Below are 14,883 nucleotides of genomic sequence, written 5' to 3'. Positions count from 1 at the left end.
CATCAGCATCTATTATTGGAACCTTGCTTCTGACCTTGATACCTGCTATACGGCGGCGATGCAAATTGAGAAGCAAGGCTTGATAACGCTTAACCTGAGAGAACATAGTGAAGTCAGAAACAGCAGCACATCGAGCTTCGCGCAAACACCTGGTATAAAAGTAAAGCAGATTACGAAGATCTCTGGACTTTTCAGCTGAGTACCACCGACAGAAACTTGCAAATCGTGGTTTGAAATAAGCATGCCACCAATCACTAACAGTAGGAAAGTATTGACGTTGTCTGAGCCAGTAATGCCATTTGGATTGAAACTCAGCACAAAATTGATCGTCTTCCAATAACGATGCGTTGAATTGCCAATAACCGCGACCTCGTTCAACAGTTAGATCAGGAACGGTGAAGGATACAATATAAGCTGAGTGATCAGAAAAGGAGGTGGGGGCAATTTCAACTTGCTTAATGCAGGGCACCAATACGGGAGATACATATATGCGGTCAAGGCGTGACGCACTCTGGTGTGATAAGTAGGTGTAATCCCGTGCTTGCGGCTTCAGACAGATCCATGTGTCTCGTAAATGAAGTCCAGTCACTAATTCCTGGAGAACATGGCAGTAGTTAAATCCCGGTGTTTGATCTTCAGGCCGTAAAACGCAATTGTAATCTCCCACCAAAATTAACCTTTCAACATTGGATCCAAGCGACAGAGCAACGTCCTGGGAAAAGGAGGTATTTCGCCTGGTTCGAGCTTGTGAACCACTCGGAGAATAAAGATTGACAAGATTGATATCGCCTAGGTTACCACGTATGATTCGAGCGGACGGATGGAACACAGGAGAAGAGAAACTTGTTGAATCGCGAAAAACAATCGCTGTACCTGTGCCACTATTGTCAAAATTATTTTCTACAGTATAGGTTGGACCGAGATTCAGTTCAAAAAGACCAACTTCTTGTAATAGAGCAACATCAATACCCTCTACATGCAAAAAGTCACGTAGTGCAGATTGTTTGGCAGAACTTTGCAAGTTATTAATGTTAATCGTAGCAATTTTAAGCATCATCACACTAGAAAGCACATAACACCACCAATACAAAAGAAAGAGCGAAGAAAATAAAGATAAGAGCATAATTAAAAACAAGTAAAACTGTGAAGGGAAGCGTAGAACATCGGAATGACATATAAGTCAATCTAACGCAGTGTAGGAGATACTAACTGATCGTAACATAAGTGATCTGGAGCCATTGACACATAACGCATGCACCAACCATGATATCATGACATAGTATCAATATTTGTAGATACAATAGATGTGGTCGGGTCATTTTCACACTTCTTAAACAGTTTTTGACTCAGTTCATTACGTTTGGAACGCTTGCGGCGATTTCGATTTTCGTCACTAATTGCATTGAAGTCCGTGATAGGAGAAGCACCCTGCATCTCACTAGGCGGGGATGGGGTGGATGGTGCACGAAGCATATCCTCAGACGAACCACAATTGTCCTGGGAACCAGAAGTACAGCACTCGTTACGATGAACGATCGTAGAAGCCGACGTAATCGATGAGAAGTCATGTTCTCCAGAAACTGGTTCAACATCCGTAACACAATTAGACAAGTGGGCATCAGATGTAATTGGTAACTGCTGTGGGGCTTCTGTTTTTTCAGTGGAAGGATTAGGACACGCACGTACAGGCAATTCTGAAGAGACACTAGTAGCATTGTTCGGCTCACAGGAAACATTCGTAGTTGGTAGTTCTGGAAATTTAGTTGCATCTACTGTAGGCACACTTGGGTCAGATGAGCATGATACACTGATGGTGGGTTTGTTCCAAGGGCGGGAAGTAATGGGCAAACTGTCAAATTTAGGCATGAGAGGATCTGCAGAATTATTAGTGCGAATTGTAGGGGCAACCTTAGCTGCATAACTGTTGGGATCACTGGGAACTCTAAGGGGGCAATTAGAATACATATGTGCCCCATTGCACCTGAGGCATGTACGGGTATGATTGGGGTACGTAACACAAAACTTTTGTCCTTGGATTACAACAAACGATGGAATAGATCGTTTCACTTCCATTCGTAGCAATTTACGCCCGGTTCGTATAGGGTAAACATGATCAGCAGAATAAAGTTCATCTGAAATTTTAGAAATAACACCATAGTCCCCAAGAACTCTTCTAATTTCAGCATCATCAAGTTCCATTGGCGTACAAAGCAACTTAACGGTTACAATTTGCACATCGGCCCACAAAACTGATACTGGATGATTCCCATCTGTATCACTATAGTACACAGTTCCGTCAGAAGTACGCAAAACTGATTCACAAAGCTCTTCGGTACGAAGTTTCACATATAACAATTTGCGATAAACATCCATTTCGATACTTAATACATCATCAACAGTAAACTTGAAGTTATCACTGAGCCACTGATGCAAACTCAAGGTGCTTGGTCGCTGCGAAACACCACCAAAATCATATTTAAGAGTATTTACCCTTTTTAACGACATGGTTCATTCAACTAATTCACTCACAAAAAGAACACAGAAAAAAAGAAAAAAAACAACAGCAGCAAACCTGATTGCTAAAGAAGGCAGCGTTGAAAGTAAACACGTCAGAGCTTGTTGCACAGAGCGAAGACACGTCTACTCACTTCAACAAGCAAACACAGTATGATCTTAAATCCATAGCTAAAAAAAAAAATGAAGTATACTCACTACTCTATTATCCTCTGATTTGTAACAAAAAATTATTTATATACTTCAGAAAATTATTCTCGGGGGGAATTTCAATATGCGGGTGGAGGACAAACATTGGTAGTCCACATTGAGCACGATCGAATATATGGTCCTGAAGGCGGAAATTTCTTAGCTCGAGAGGGGTCTCAAATTCTCCCTCAGATCACGTCCTGAAAGCATCATTGCTTAAAAGCTTTCCGTAACAAATATAATATTACACTTGTTTCTCGTTCTACATTTAGAATTGGTAAAATCATAACTTATAGGGGATTATAATAAAAGCATAAAAATTACAATACCAATCATGTATAAATTATCCTGTAAGTTACCAACTTTGGGTCAGATTAAAACTCAAATATTTGTTTTCGGATTGCACTTAGAAGTAAGTCCTCTCTATATAATCCTGATCGGAAAGCCATGTTTAATACTAATTAATTAATCAATATTTATACGAATATTTTTTTTATTTTACTATTTTTACTATACAATAGTATATACACTTAATTCAAAAAAATCAAAATCTCGAAAATGTATATTGTACGAGTGCAGAATCGCAAATAAATGATTATTTATCATATATATTGGTCTCTATTCGAAATTCTATTTAATCGAATCCGACAAGAACACAGACAGAAACATCGAGAACAGGTGAAAAAAAGAGAAAGAAAAGCATTGTACCCGGCGGGGACTCGAAGTAAGTTCGAATGGTGCTTTATAAGCCGAACGCCTTAGACCACTCGGCTATGGTAACAACTAGTGATTGTGGCAAAGGCTTCGAGTAGTAGTTCTTATTACAGATTAACATTTTCTATTGCCTAAAATTTAAACCTAATTTACTTTGATATAATATATCTATTAATTTGTTTCATGAACTTTTTCGTTACTTTGATGAATGATGTATATTGTTGATTCTATTACACGTTCTTTCGTAAATATTATAGAAAGTATCAGGGTTATTTATGATCTTTTATGGAAATTGACTGGCGCATGCGCAGTACACAGACAGTTCAATTGGAAGGCGAGGAAGGAAACGCTAACACACTGTTAGAATGTTTCCCTCGCAAGCAGTAGTTCCCAACCGAGGGACGGCGGGACGCGCTTCGTCCTCCTGGGGTGGCGTGAAGGGTTTACGAAGTCCCTTCGTTGTCTTATATTTCTTGAATGATTATACACAATATCCAGTCACATCTTCTACACATTTGGAAGTGATAAATCGTAGTATAAATAAACCGTCCTGATTGTTGCTTTTCCAAGATTATAAACTTAAACACTTTTTATTTCAATAGAATATAGAAGTTTCAATGGGAGGAGTTACAACCCCCTCAACCCCCTGGGTCTTCGATATGTCACCGCCTAAACTGTAACTTTCAAGTTAGAATCGAAAATGGAGACATGTGACCTACTAAATATATTTTTAGTTCATTATACATTTTCATAAATAAAATATCCACAATTATAATGACAGTAAATGCTAAGTAATTATTGTAAATCTTTGTACTTTGATTTTCCCTCTTTCTTCTCAATTGAGCTTGAAAAATGTAAAAATGGGAGGTTAAGAACTTCAAATATTACGTATATTTTAGCGTATTACTGAAAATAGAATCCGGCAGGATCACAAACAGAAACGTCAAGAAGAGGTAAAACCAAATTGTATTGTGGTGGGATTCGAACTACTCTTGAATGGTGCCTCAGAATCTCTAGCCGATTGCCTTAGTCCACTCGGCTAATGTGACAAGTTAAAAATGTAGTAAGCGTGTTTCATGTTCAATCTTTTGTTACAGTATGAAATTTATTTTGTATTCTCTGAAGTTTAAGCCTATTTTGGCCTGATGTAATAGTCTGTTGAAATTGTTTCATGTTTACGGTATTCTTTACTTTGACGAATGATGTTGTTAATATAGGTTCTATTACGTATTCGTTCATAAATATTACAGCAATTGTCAGGGAATTTCATGAAAATTGACTGGTGCATGCGCAGTAGAAACAGAAAGATGCACTTTACCGACATTTATCAAACACGTCAGAACGCAAATTTCTAACAGGTTCTCAAAATGCCTCGTTCTAAAGGTTGTGGAGAACTGTCTGTTGCTCTGAGAGGAGAAATCATAGGCCGAGCAAAAATGGGACAAACTGTGCCTCAGATCTGGGATGTGCCTAGAGATCCCAGTGCCTAGAGATCTGGGATGTGACAAGAAAACGGTCAAGAAATGGGTTCAGCGACATGAAGAAGGTGGTGAATGGTTCAGGTCTCGGTCAAGAAGTGGAAGGCCAAAAGTGACAACTGCAGCTCAAGATCAAGCTTTAGTTACAGAAGTAATCAATAGACCTCCACGCCACACGTCAATCCTCTTGGATAAAGCCAGAGAATATAATTGTTCTCACGAAATAATAATAAGAAGATTATTGGGGGCTGGCCTACACTGTTCAAGACCCGCTAGGAAGACTCTCCTGACTGAAACTCACAAGGCCAGACGAATGGAATGGGCACAGAATAACATAACCCAACCTCAGTCATATTGGGACTTAGTCATCTGGAACGACGAGAAGGTTTTCAAGTCTAACCAACAAGGCAGAGTTATATTGTATAGACCGCGCGGAACCAGGTATGCTGAACAAAATATTATCAGAACTTCTTGTTCAGGACGAATATCAGCACACTTTTGGGGATACATGACGGCTGCTGGTCCTGGAGATTTGGTTGCGGTGACTGAGAGAATGAACAGCAGTGTTTACATTAATATCCTCGAAAATACGTTGTTACCGTCCTTAGAAAGAAACTTCCCCGAACAGGAAGAATATATATTTATGCATGACAACAGTGCTGTTCACACTTCCCGGCAAACACGAGAGTGGCTAAGTGAACATCCAGAGTTAATTTGTATTGAGTTCCCCCTCTATCCCCAGATTTGAACCCAATTGAACATCTGTGAGCCTACATGGTGCAAGAATGGGAAGAGAGACGTGAAGACAGAGACCAAACGTTTCTTCAAAATCATGTTATGGAAGTGTGGCAACATTTTCGTGACACACCGTCGTATTGCTCGAGACTTGTATCTAGTATCCTCTCCAGACTTCAAGAAGTTACTGACTCTAGAGGTGACTACACGAAGTACTAGTGTGTTATTTTTTGTGTAAACATTTATTTAAGTTTTATTTATTTATTATATTTTTTTCAAGACCAATACTTTCGTTCTTCATTCTTTTCCTTTGCTTGTTTACTTATTAGTTCGTTAAAACGTAAAGGAAGAGTAGTATAGCTTCAAAAAGTATTTGTGAATTTACTTTGAACGTTTCTAAGAATACATTTACTTTTTTTCTTACTCTATATCATGCCCAATATTACTTTCAGTTAATTAATAACTTTATTTCACATCTCGGATAAAAGTATTATTGTCTTTTTAACGATATTTTTCCTTTTGATTGTGTAATTTCTAGTTTCATCGACTTATCTCAATTCGAATGAATAAATCACATTTTGTTTATTGTCCCTTCCTTAGCTAGATTCGAATCCGAGAACAATGTGGTGTAATATACGTTCTTTATTCTTCATATTGTGCAGTTATGACAATATTAATTATTTTTCATGAGTCCAGTTGATTAGTGAGAACTTGGACAAACATTAACCTGGTGATTCTTTACGCAATGACAAGCGTAAAAAACATTTTAGCTGTTCTTTATACTTCACAGCGATGAAACATTCTAACAGTGTGTTAGCGTTTCCTTCATCGCCTTCCAATTGAACTGTCTGTGTACTGCGCATGCGCCAGTCAATTTAAATAAAAGATCATAAATAACCCTGATACTTTCTATAATATTTACGAAAGAACGTGTAATAGAATCTATATCAACAATATACATCATTCATCAAAGTAAAGAAAACGTTCATGAAACAAATTAATAGATATATTATATCAAAGTAAATTAGGTTTAAATTTTAGGCAATAGAAAATGTTAATCTGTAATAAGACTACTACTCGAAGCCTTTGCCACAATCACTAGTTGTTACCATAGCCGAGTGGTCTAAGGCATTCGGCTCATAAAGCACCATTCGAACTTACTTCGAGTCCCCGCCGGGTGCAACGCATTTTTCTCTCTTTTTTTCACCTGTTCTCGATGTTTCTGTCTGTGTTCTTGTCGGATTCGATTAAATAGAATTTCGAATAGAGACCAATATATGATAAATAATCATTTATTTGCGATTCTGCACTCGTACAATATACATTTTCGAGATTTTGATTTTTTGAATTAAGTGTATATACTGTTGTATAATAAAAATAGTAAAATAAAAAAATATTCGTATAAATATTGATTAATTAATTAGTATTAAACATGGCTTTCCGATCAGGATTATATAGAGAGGACTTACTTCTAAGTGCAATCCGAAAACAAATATTTGAGTTTTAATCTGACCCAAAGTTGGTAACTTACAGGATAATTTATACATGATTGGTATTGTAATTTTTATGCTTTTATTATAATCCTCTATAAGTTATGATTTTACCAATTCTAAATGTAGAACGAGAAACAAGTGTAATATTATATTTGTTACGGAAAGCTTTTAAGCAATGATGCTTTCAGGACGTGATCTGAGGGAGAATTTGAGACCCCTCTCGAGCTAAGAAATTTCCACCTTCAGGACCATATATTCGATCGTGCTCAATGTGGACTACCAATGTTTGCCCTCCACCCGCATATTGAAATTCCTCCCGAGGATAATTTTCTGAAGTATATAAATAATTTTTCGTTACAAATCAGAGGATAATAGATTAGTGAGTATACCTCATTTTTTTTTAGCTATGGATTTAAGATTCGCAATTCATATAATGTTCCGTTCTAATCGAATTTGAAACAAAAGAAGTTTTCAATGAGTTACTCAAAGAAATATTTTCAGCCTCCGTATGAAAATGGGAAGACACTTAAAAAAGAAACAGCTTGTCACCGGGTTTGAACACATAAACATGTGATTGATAGCGTATCGACCCAAACCACTCGACCGTTTTGTATGCCTTTGCACAACTTCTTTTGCCTTTTGTTATAGCAGTTTACTGTTCCATACTCGCTTTTGTTTATTCCGATACGACTATGAGTTCTCAGTAAATATTTGGACGTTACAGCTCTTGCAATGTATAAAAGTGTTTTTAGAATAAATCACAATCGATATTATGTCCTAATAACGTACGTAAAACAGGTTGAATTCGTGAAATGATTGAGGTTGGACTGAGCGTAAATGTTTTCATAGTTAGGAGCCTGGATATGCAAACCCGCTTAACGTGGGGATTTAATTTTGTGAAATTTGGTACTGAGTGCATCCTCTCAGGTTAGTACCCACAAAAAATGCCCACATAACCCATAAAGTAAACTTATACCCACCGGTAACCCATCTCATGCAGTACACCTGGAATTTTTGTATTGTGCCAGCATTGTAGAACTGTTCCCTAAAATTTCACAAAAGTAACATAACACTAATGACAATTAACTCTCATTGTATCTGTTTTTGGCGCTGGTTTACTTTTGGTGCATCACATCTGAATTTTATGTTTACAAGTGTAGGATTACGAGTCTAAAATTATTACAAGTGTTTTACAACGGATAAAATAAATGAGTTGATATGAAAGATGCCTGTATAGAAACTATTTTCCACCGGCGATGAATTTCTGCACAGTTCACAGAATTTGTATTCTGTTTACAAGTAAAACGCTACTAGTATGAAACCATGACAAATGCTATTGAAACTCGTATCATTGTCAAAACCCGCTCGTTTTCACTAGCCTCGCTTATGCGGATACCCACCTTCGCTGACGCGCCAGTTCCCTTCAGACGCACCACCTCGCTAACTCTCGGGCTCTACAGCTTCGCTCTGCTATGACTCGGTTAGATAGCATTCGTGCTTTTTAGTGGCGCCCTTGCGCAGGTTGTTTTGTGCTGTTTGGGCTGTAGTTTTTATGCATGCATCCGGACGATGTATTTATACGCAAATCGTAAAAGAATTATGATTTTTCAACAATTGCTTATGATACCCCCTTGAATTTTAACTATACCATGTGGATATTTTCATGTCACCGAGCATAAATCACTTAGAAAACAATAAAAAGGTAATTAATGATAGAATTCTAATTTTTGAACAATTATTTCGAGTGGTGCGCCAAAAGTAAATCTGCACGCTTTTTTAACATGTTACATTTTTTGATATACAAATTGCACAATAATCTGCTATTTTTATTCTTTTAAAAGATGTAATTACATTTGTTCACACTTGTAGTGTTCGGGCGGATACCTTCACTGCATACCTCCTCTAAGATCTTTATTCTTGCATTTTTTAAATAATATAAATCGTGCTACAAAAAATCATATTTTTCGTATGACTCTTATTAGCACTATTTGTGCTTCTCTTGTCCGGGCAACATTGTTTTGAAATTACAACGAGAAATAAAGTTGAATGTCGTCAGGCGCTACTCTTTTCTGATTGGTAGTTGTATACAAGTCCAGATGAAAATAGAAACTGTTTCTATTTCTTTAAAGTCAGGATCCAAATAAGGACAGCTAAAAATTTCAACCTGAACTAGGGGCAAGTTACTTCTCACACGATCGTTAAGTAAGGTCGTGAATTTTAGATCGTGAATTGTAGCCTTACTTTAGTCCCGTCTGAGACAGGCTTAAGTGTTTAAAACAACCGATCAGAAATCGGTCCAGACTAAAAATTCTCAGTACGTATATGGCTACAAGCCTAGTGTCCTTTTTTGTCTTGATGATTTTTTTCTTTATTTTGTAGCCACTGGAACTATGCAGTTATATTTGAAAGCGTAGGTGTAAGAAATCTCAATGCGCCAATATAATTAACATTATTTTCAAAGTAGACAGTGATTTTTTCTTGTAAACAAATCGTATGTTTGTTCCAGTTTCATTTTGCCGACAGCTTGTCAGTCTTTACCTTAGTGCTCCTACATTGCGTATAAATAATTGCTAGCGTTTCTTATGCAATTTTTATCTTATCATTTTACGTAGAAATGTGGTCCCTGTAGAAGATTCCTTAGAAGTTACTTCATGAATAACTGAATTTCACTCGTAAATTTTCTGAATAGTGGCCCCATATTCTTAATCTGTAGTTTTTTTACTAACTTTACTTTGTCTTCAAAATATTTTACAATTGTCTAATTAACAGTGTGTGATTATTAACAGCAGACTTAACAGTATTCCTGTTGATTCATGTATTTGTTTAGAAAAAAACATGGCGAACACCATGGTAACGGGGAAGAAATGACAACATCACTATTTTAGCCTATCAGATGTGCCTATGCCCGGTTGTTTTTTGGCTTCATCGATTGAATAGGATTAATATACCTATGGCCAGATCCTTTATTTATAACATCCTTGATTTACATACATTCCTACGCATTTAGAAGAGAAAGTGTCATTACAACTTGACTATGTGGTCAATAATAATAAAGAAAAAGAAGGATTTTTTTAAAAATATTTATAAACTTTATTTATAATGTTCTTTCTTTTAAACTGTAAGATCGTTTGTCAATTTTTATTTTCTAAAAGAGAGAGAAGCGTTGAATTGTCTCAAATATTACAATATAATTTTCGCTTCTGTTATTTTAATTTGTTACTTCGTATTATTACTCCGCATTACTTCGCAGAAGGATGTTATATCTGTTGAAAATTCTTGTGGCAATCACGTTTTTATGTACTGCTTCTACAGGAAATGACAATAGAATTATTGGAGGAGACGTTGCAGATTTTGAGAAATATAAGTATGTTGCCCATATTATTGTTTTGTTGGATGAAGAAAAAGGATTTGAATGTGGAGGATCTATTATCGATAGGTATTGGATTCTAACTGCAGCACACTGTGTTGTTGATAAAACAAACCAAAAGTATTCAGCCGAATCTATTCTGGTGATTGCTGGAGAAAAGGAAAGTATCCCGCCGGAATTTTCAATCTTAAACGTGGTTTCTCTTGTGTTTCCACATCCCAATTATACTTACGAAACTTACAATGATGATATTGCGCTTCTAAAACTTGAATTGGGACTAAAAAATTTTGATAAACTGTCTGTGGCTACATTGCCTAAGGATAGTTCTAGTGAAGTCACACCAAACAGTACGTGTACTAAAGTCGGCTGGGGTCTAATTGGTAAAGATGAACCGTCCACGGTACTAATGGAAGTTGAGATACCTATATTGGATGTAAGTTTTTGTGCTAGATTATTTCAAATAGACCCGCATACTGCAATATGTACTGGAGAGTTAGAAGGTACCAAAAGTGCTTGTTCTGGAGATTCAGGCGGACCCCTAATATGTGATAATGTAGTGGTAGGAGTTATCGCAGCGGTTAGAAGTAGAGAAGGAGTCTGCACCACACCAAATTTAGACATGAAAGTTGCTTATTATCTAAATTGGATTCGAGACATAATGGCAAATAATTCTGAGGAAGATGTTTCTAAATTTCCCGAATATTCTAAACCTCCTGAACATTCTAAATCTCCTGAACATTCTAAATCTCCCGAACATTTTAACTCTCCCGCTCATCAAAACATTCCTAAAACTCATATCATATATCTTTCTTGCATGTATATTGTTGTACACACACTTTTCAGTGTAAAATACGATTAGTTATAAAGCATTAGAAATTCGTTTTAAATGTATGTCTTACTTTTTCCTAATATAAAACTAGAGCTTTTATCCTTATTACTGCAATTCTTTATAATAATAATAATAATAATAATAATAATAATAATAATAATAATAATAATAATAATAATATCTACAAAGACATGTTTCAATTTATTTTCAGAGAGTTTTATTTTAGTTGAACGTCGGGAAACTAAATGCGGAACGAGGATTTAATCTGCAAAATGTAGTAAAGTCAGTTCGATATATCTGGTATAATGCTGAAACAATGTCTTGATACGTGGCAACAATGCAAACTAAACTTCAGACTCTCGACTCACCCACGCGTTGAGCCAATAAGCGTTCAGCTGCTATTAGCCATCTACGCTATTGCGATAGCAGCGCTTGGAACGCAACCCTTACTAATGTGTTCTTTTATTGTTTGGGGCGACTTAAAGAATCGGAATAAAAAAGAGTTAACTTTCTCAGATGGCTCACCAAATACAAAATTTACCGAGAAATGAACAGAATTAGACGAAATTTCAACGTGAGAATAACAAAAAACGTAACAATGGTCATCAGTGTATGACAATTATTCGGGAACAAAAATGAAGTTAAATTTTGGACTACGACAGTTTGCATATTGTTGTGATATTAAGTAAGAAGCAACAGAGCCAGCGGCGTAGCGTAAGGGAACGCCTGTATGCCCGGCATCCCCTGTTAATAAGAAAAAGTACGGGTTTCATTATATTTATAAATTGTTTGCTTATAATTACCACAATTATTTCCACTGCAATCTTCTGGATGCGCTCTCTCGCTTTACTTTGGCAAGCGGAACCTACGCATGTGCATCACTCAGATGCACATTTTCACTTTCCTCTTGTCGTATGCTATGTTCCTTGGGCATCCAGGCCTACTGCAAGCATCGGAGTTTTCATCTGCTTTCTGTCGAATGCGCATGCCTAACTACTTCTTTTCCTACTCCCCGTCATCCCTTGCAACCCAACGTTTGCTTTAGATATAAGCTGGCGTATAAGCAAGTACTGCCAACTCTATATATATTTTGAACTAAGCTATGGTTTCTGTATAGAACGTATGAGCGCTGTCAAGGAAATAGAGCAAAACATAATAGTTAGTTCAACGCCATTATGAAGCATGTCGCTTATGTAAGTGATAGTATAAAAATAGTTATGCTTTAATGGTAATTAAATGCATCGTAATTAAAGGCAAACTAATAATCTACATCATAAATACATATCATGTCCCAGGGTGTAGCCAGATACTCTTTGAGAGGGCTCATATACAGAAGCATAACTATAATGCATTCTGTAGAATTACGGTCACCGATCTGGTAGGCCACCCTCCGCCCTTTACAAAGTTTACTTGGGCTCTTCCGTATCTGGATATCTGACAATGAAGTAGATACACAGAAATAGGTACCCATAGTTGCTTTGGGTACTTTCTATTTGTATCTTCAAATGATATATACACTCAGGCCCATATTCACGAACGGGCACCTGAGGTCCGGACCCAAGATGACAAATTTCTAGGAGTGACATAAAAAAAACGAGATTGAAGTGTGGTATGCGGAGGAAGAAGCTGCCACGAGAGAGAAATAAAGGGAATTATACTGAAAACAATATTCATACAAAAGTGGGGCCGGTTTTTCTCGTCACAATGCTAATGGCAGAAAAGGAGCTGAGACAATTGCTTATTGGCGTCTAATGTAATCTACACATTTGCTTCTGTATGCCCCACCAGGCGTGCAATTAGGGGAGCCTGGCCCCCTAAATGCTTTGGCCTCCTAATTATTAAGAGTAGTTATTGATAAAAGAGAACCAGAATTGTGACGATTGACCCCCTAGCATATTTGTGCCTCTCTCCTAAACTTTAATGGCTGGCTGCGGGCGTTAATGAGCAGACTCAGCCTGTTAATCTTCTATTTGTGTTGTGTAATCGTATGGGATGGTTGCAAATTATGCCATGCTAAATATAAAGCTTCTGCAAGTTGTTTCATGAACATGGCTTTACAAACCTTTTTTTTTTTTTTTTTGTGATAAATTATTGGCTCACCTCTTCCTTTGCGTTCTGTACTAGATTTATGCTTTTGATTAGCAACATTGATCGTTGGTGGTAAAGAAAAATTGGCGGTATAAAGTTTCTTTTGCGTTGTGATTTGAAATGAAATTTGTTTTATTGTTTTACTGTAGTATGAAGAAAATTGCATTTATAACTAAGAGACAAAGCTGTGGAAAGTGTTTGGCTGAATACCTTACTAACTTTTAGTTTGTTAACAACTCCCATATCTTGGTTGACTTACGAGCAGCGTTGCTCTCTAAAAGGGAGACGACCTACCCCAAGCTTTCCATAAAAAACGACAACTAGCAATCAGTCGCGAATATTTCAGTCTTCGTGGTATGATGATAGGTTTTCTTGGCTTTCTGGGTGTTCTGTAGGGAATAAAATGTTATGTTTCGTCTGCATTATGTTTGGGGCAAAGGAGTCGGAGTGGTGTTCAAACGGTATTTCTGATTTGGGTAATTTCATGAAGAAAGCTGTAAAACATGAGTCATCAAAACAACATTTGCTGCATAGTGAATCTTTTAACTTGTTAACGAGAATACACATTGAACATGTATTGCATTGTATTGTATTATATCAGACAAGTGACTAACTTTGGCATCCCCATTTCGGAATACCACGCTACGCTACTGAACAGAGCATAATATGGCACTCTTTCAAATCCACTATCTTATTAACTAACCTAGGATGTGTATGCTGCAGAAAAAACAAAAATATAGAGCGGAAACTAATGAAATAGGAGTCGCATCTGAACCAAATGTGTAGTCGCATCTGAAACGGGAAACATTTTTGGGTGCTATCCCTTCCTATGTGCCTCTTACCACGTAATACTGCACAAGGAAGACATGAAGTGAAGCAATATGTGGAGGCAGTGTACAAAATGATCGTAAAAGTGTTGTAAAGCTGTGTCACGCAAGGCATGAGTTTTGTTCCATATAAAGTGTTTTCCTACTGTTCTCACTTATGTGTATACTCACCATTATTGACGCGCCCGCTCCTTGTGGGTGCACTCCCTCGTTGTTACTTGGGTCCCCTGCTGCATTCTTGTAATGACTCGCTTAGATAGAATTCATGGTTTTCAGTGACCACCTGCACAAGTTGGTTCGTGCTTTTAAGTTAATTCGTGCTTTATTCACTACTGTTTTTAAGCTATGTGCCCTCCTAAACACTATTTGAATCTATTAACACAATTCCCTTAAACTGTCTAATAAAAAAACTGTCTAAGGCAGTAAGAGTGCATTTCCTGGTAAGTGAAGTTCACATTTCATGAATATAAGTATACCCTTATGTGGCAAACTAATACAAAAAAGAAATGTTTTCTTATGCGTTTCGGAGTTTTTGGTGTCCCAGGACATGGAGCTTCGCTCCCAATCTCCTCTCTGAAAGTTTATTTATATAACACGAGTAGGGTTTCATAATAAGGTATTTTGCAAACAGGAAAAGGTAAGGATTCAT

At 36.9% G+C, this 14,883-nt stretch overlaps 1 protein-coding gene across 1 annotated transcript; it reads left to right on the top strand.

Annotated features, from left to right (window-relative positions):
- Nucleotides 1-10,249: 10,249 nt before the first annotated feature.
- On the top strand, nt 10,250-11,424 carry LOC145684955 (duodenase-1-like). Its single transcript, XM_081757307.1, has one exon. The coding sequence runs from the start codon at nt 10,378-10,380 to the stop codon at nt 11,347-11,349; it is 972 nt and encodes a 323-aa protein (XP_081613433.1). The 5' UTR covers nt 10,250-10,377; the 3' UTR covers nt 11,350-11,424.
- Nucleotides 11,425-14,883: the final 3,459 nt, after the last annotated feature.

The sequence above is a fragment of the Thermobia domestica genome, chromosome 5 (assembly GCF_964235325.1).
Source record: "Thermobia domestica chromosome 5, izTheDome1.hap1.1, whole genome shotgun sequence".
Taxonomy (NCBI): Eukaryota; Metazoa; Arthropoda; class Insecta; order Zygentoma; family Lepismatidae; genus Thermobia; species Thermobia domestica.
This window is presented reverse-complemented; position numbering and strand designations above follow the sequence as displayed.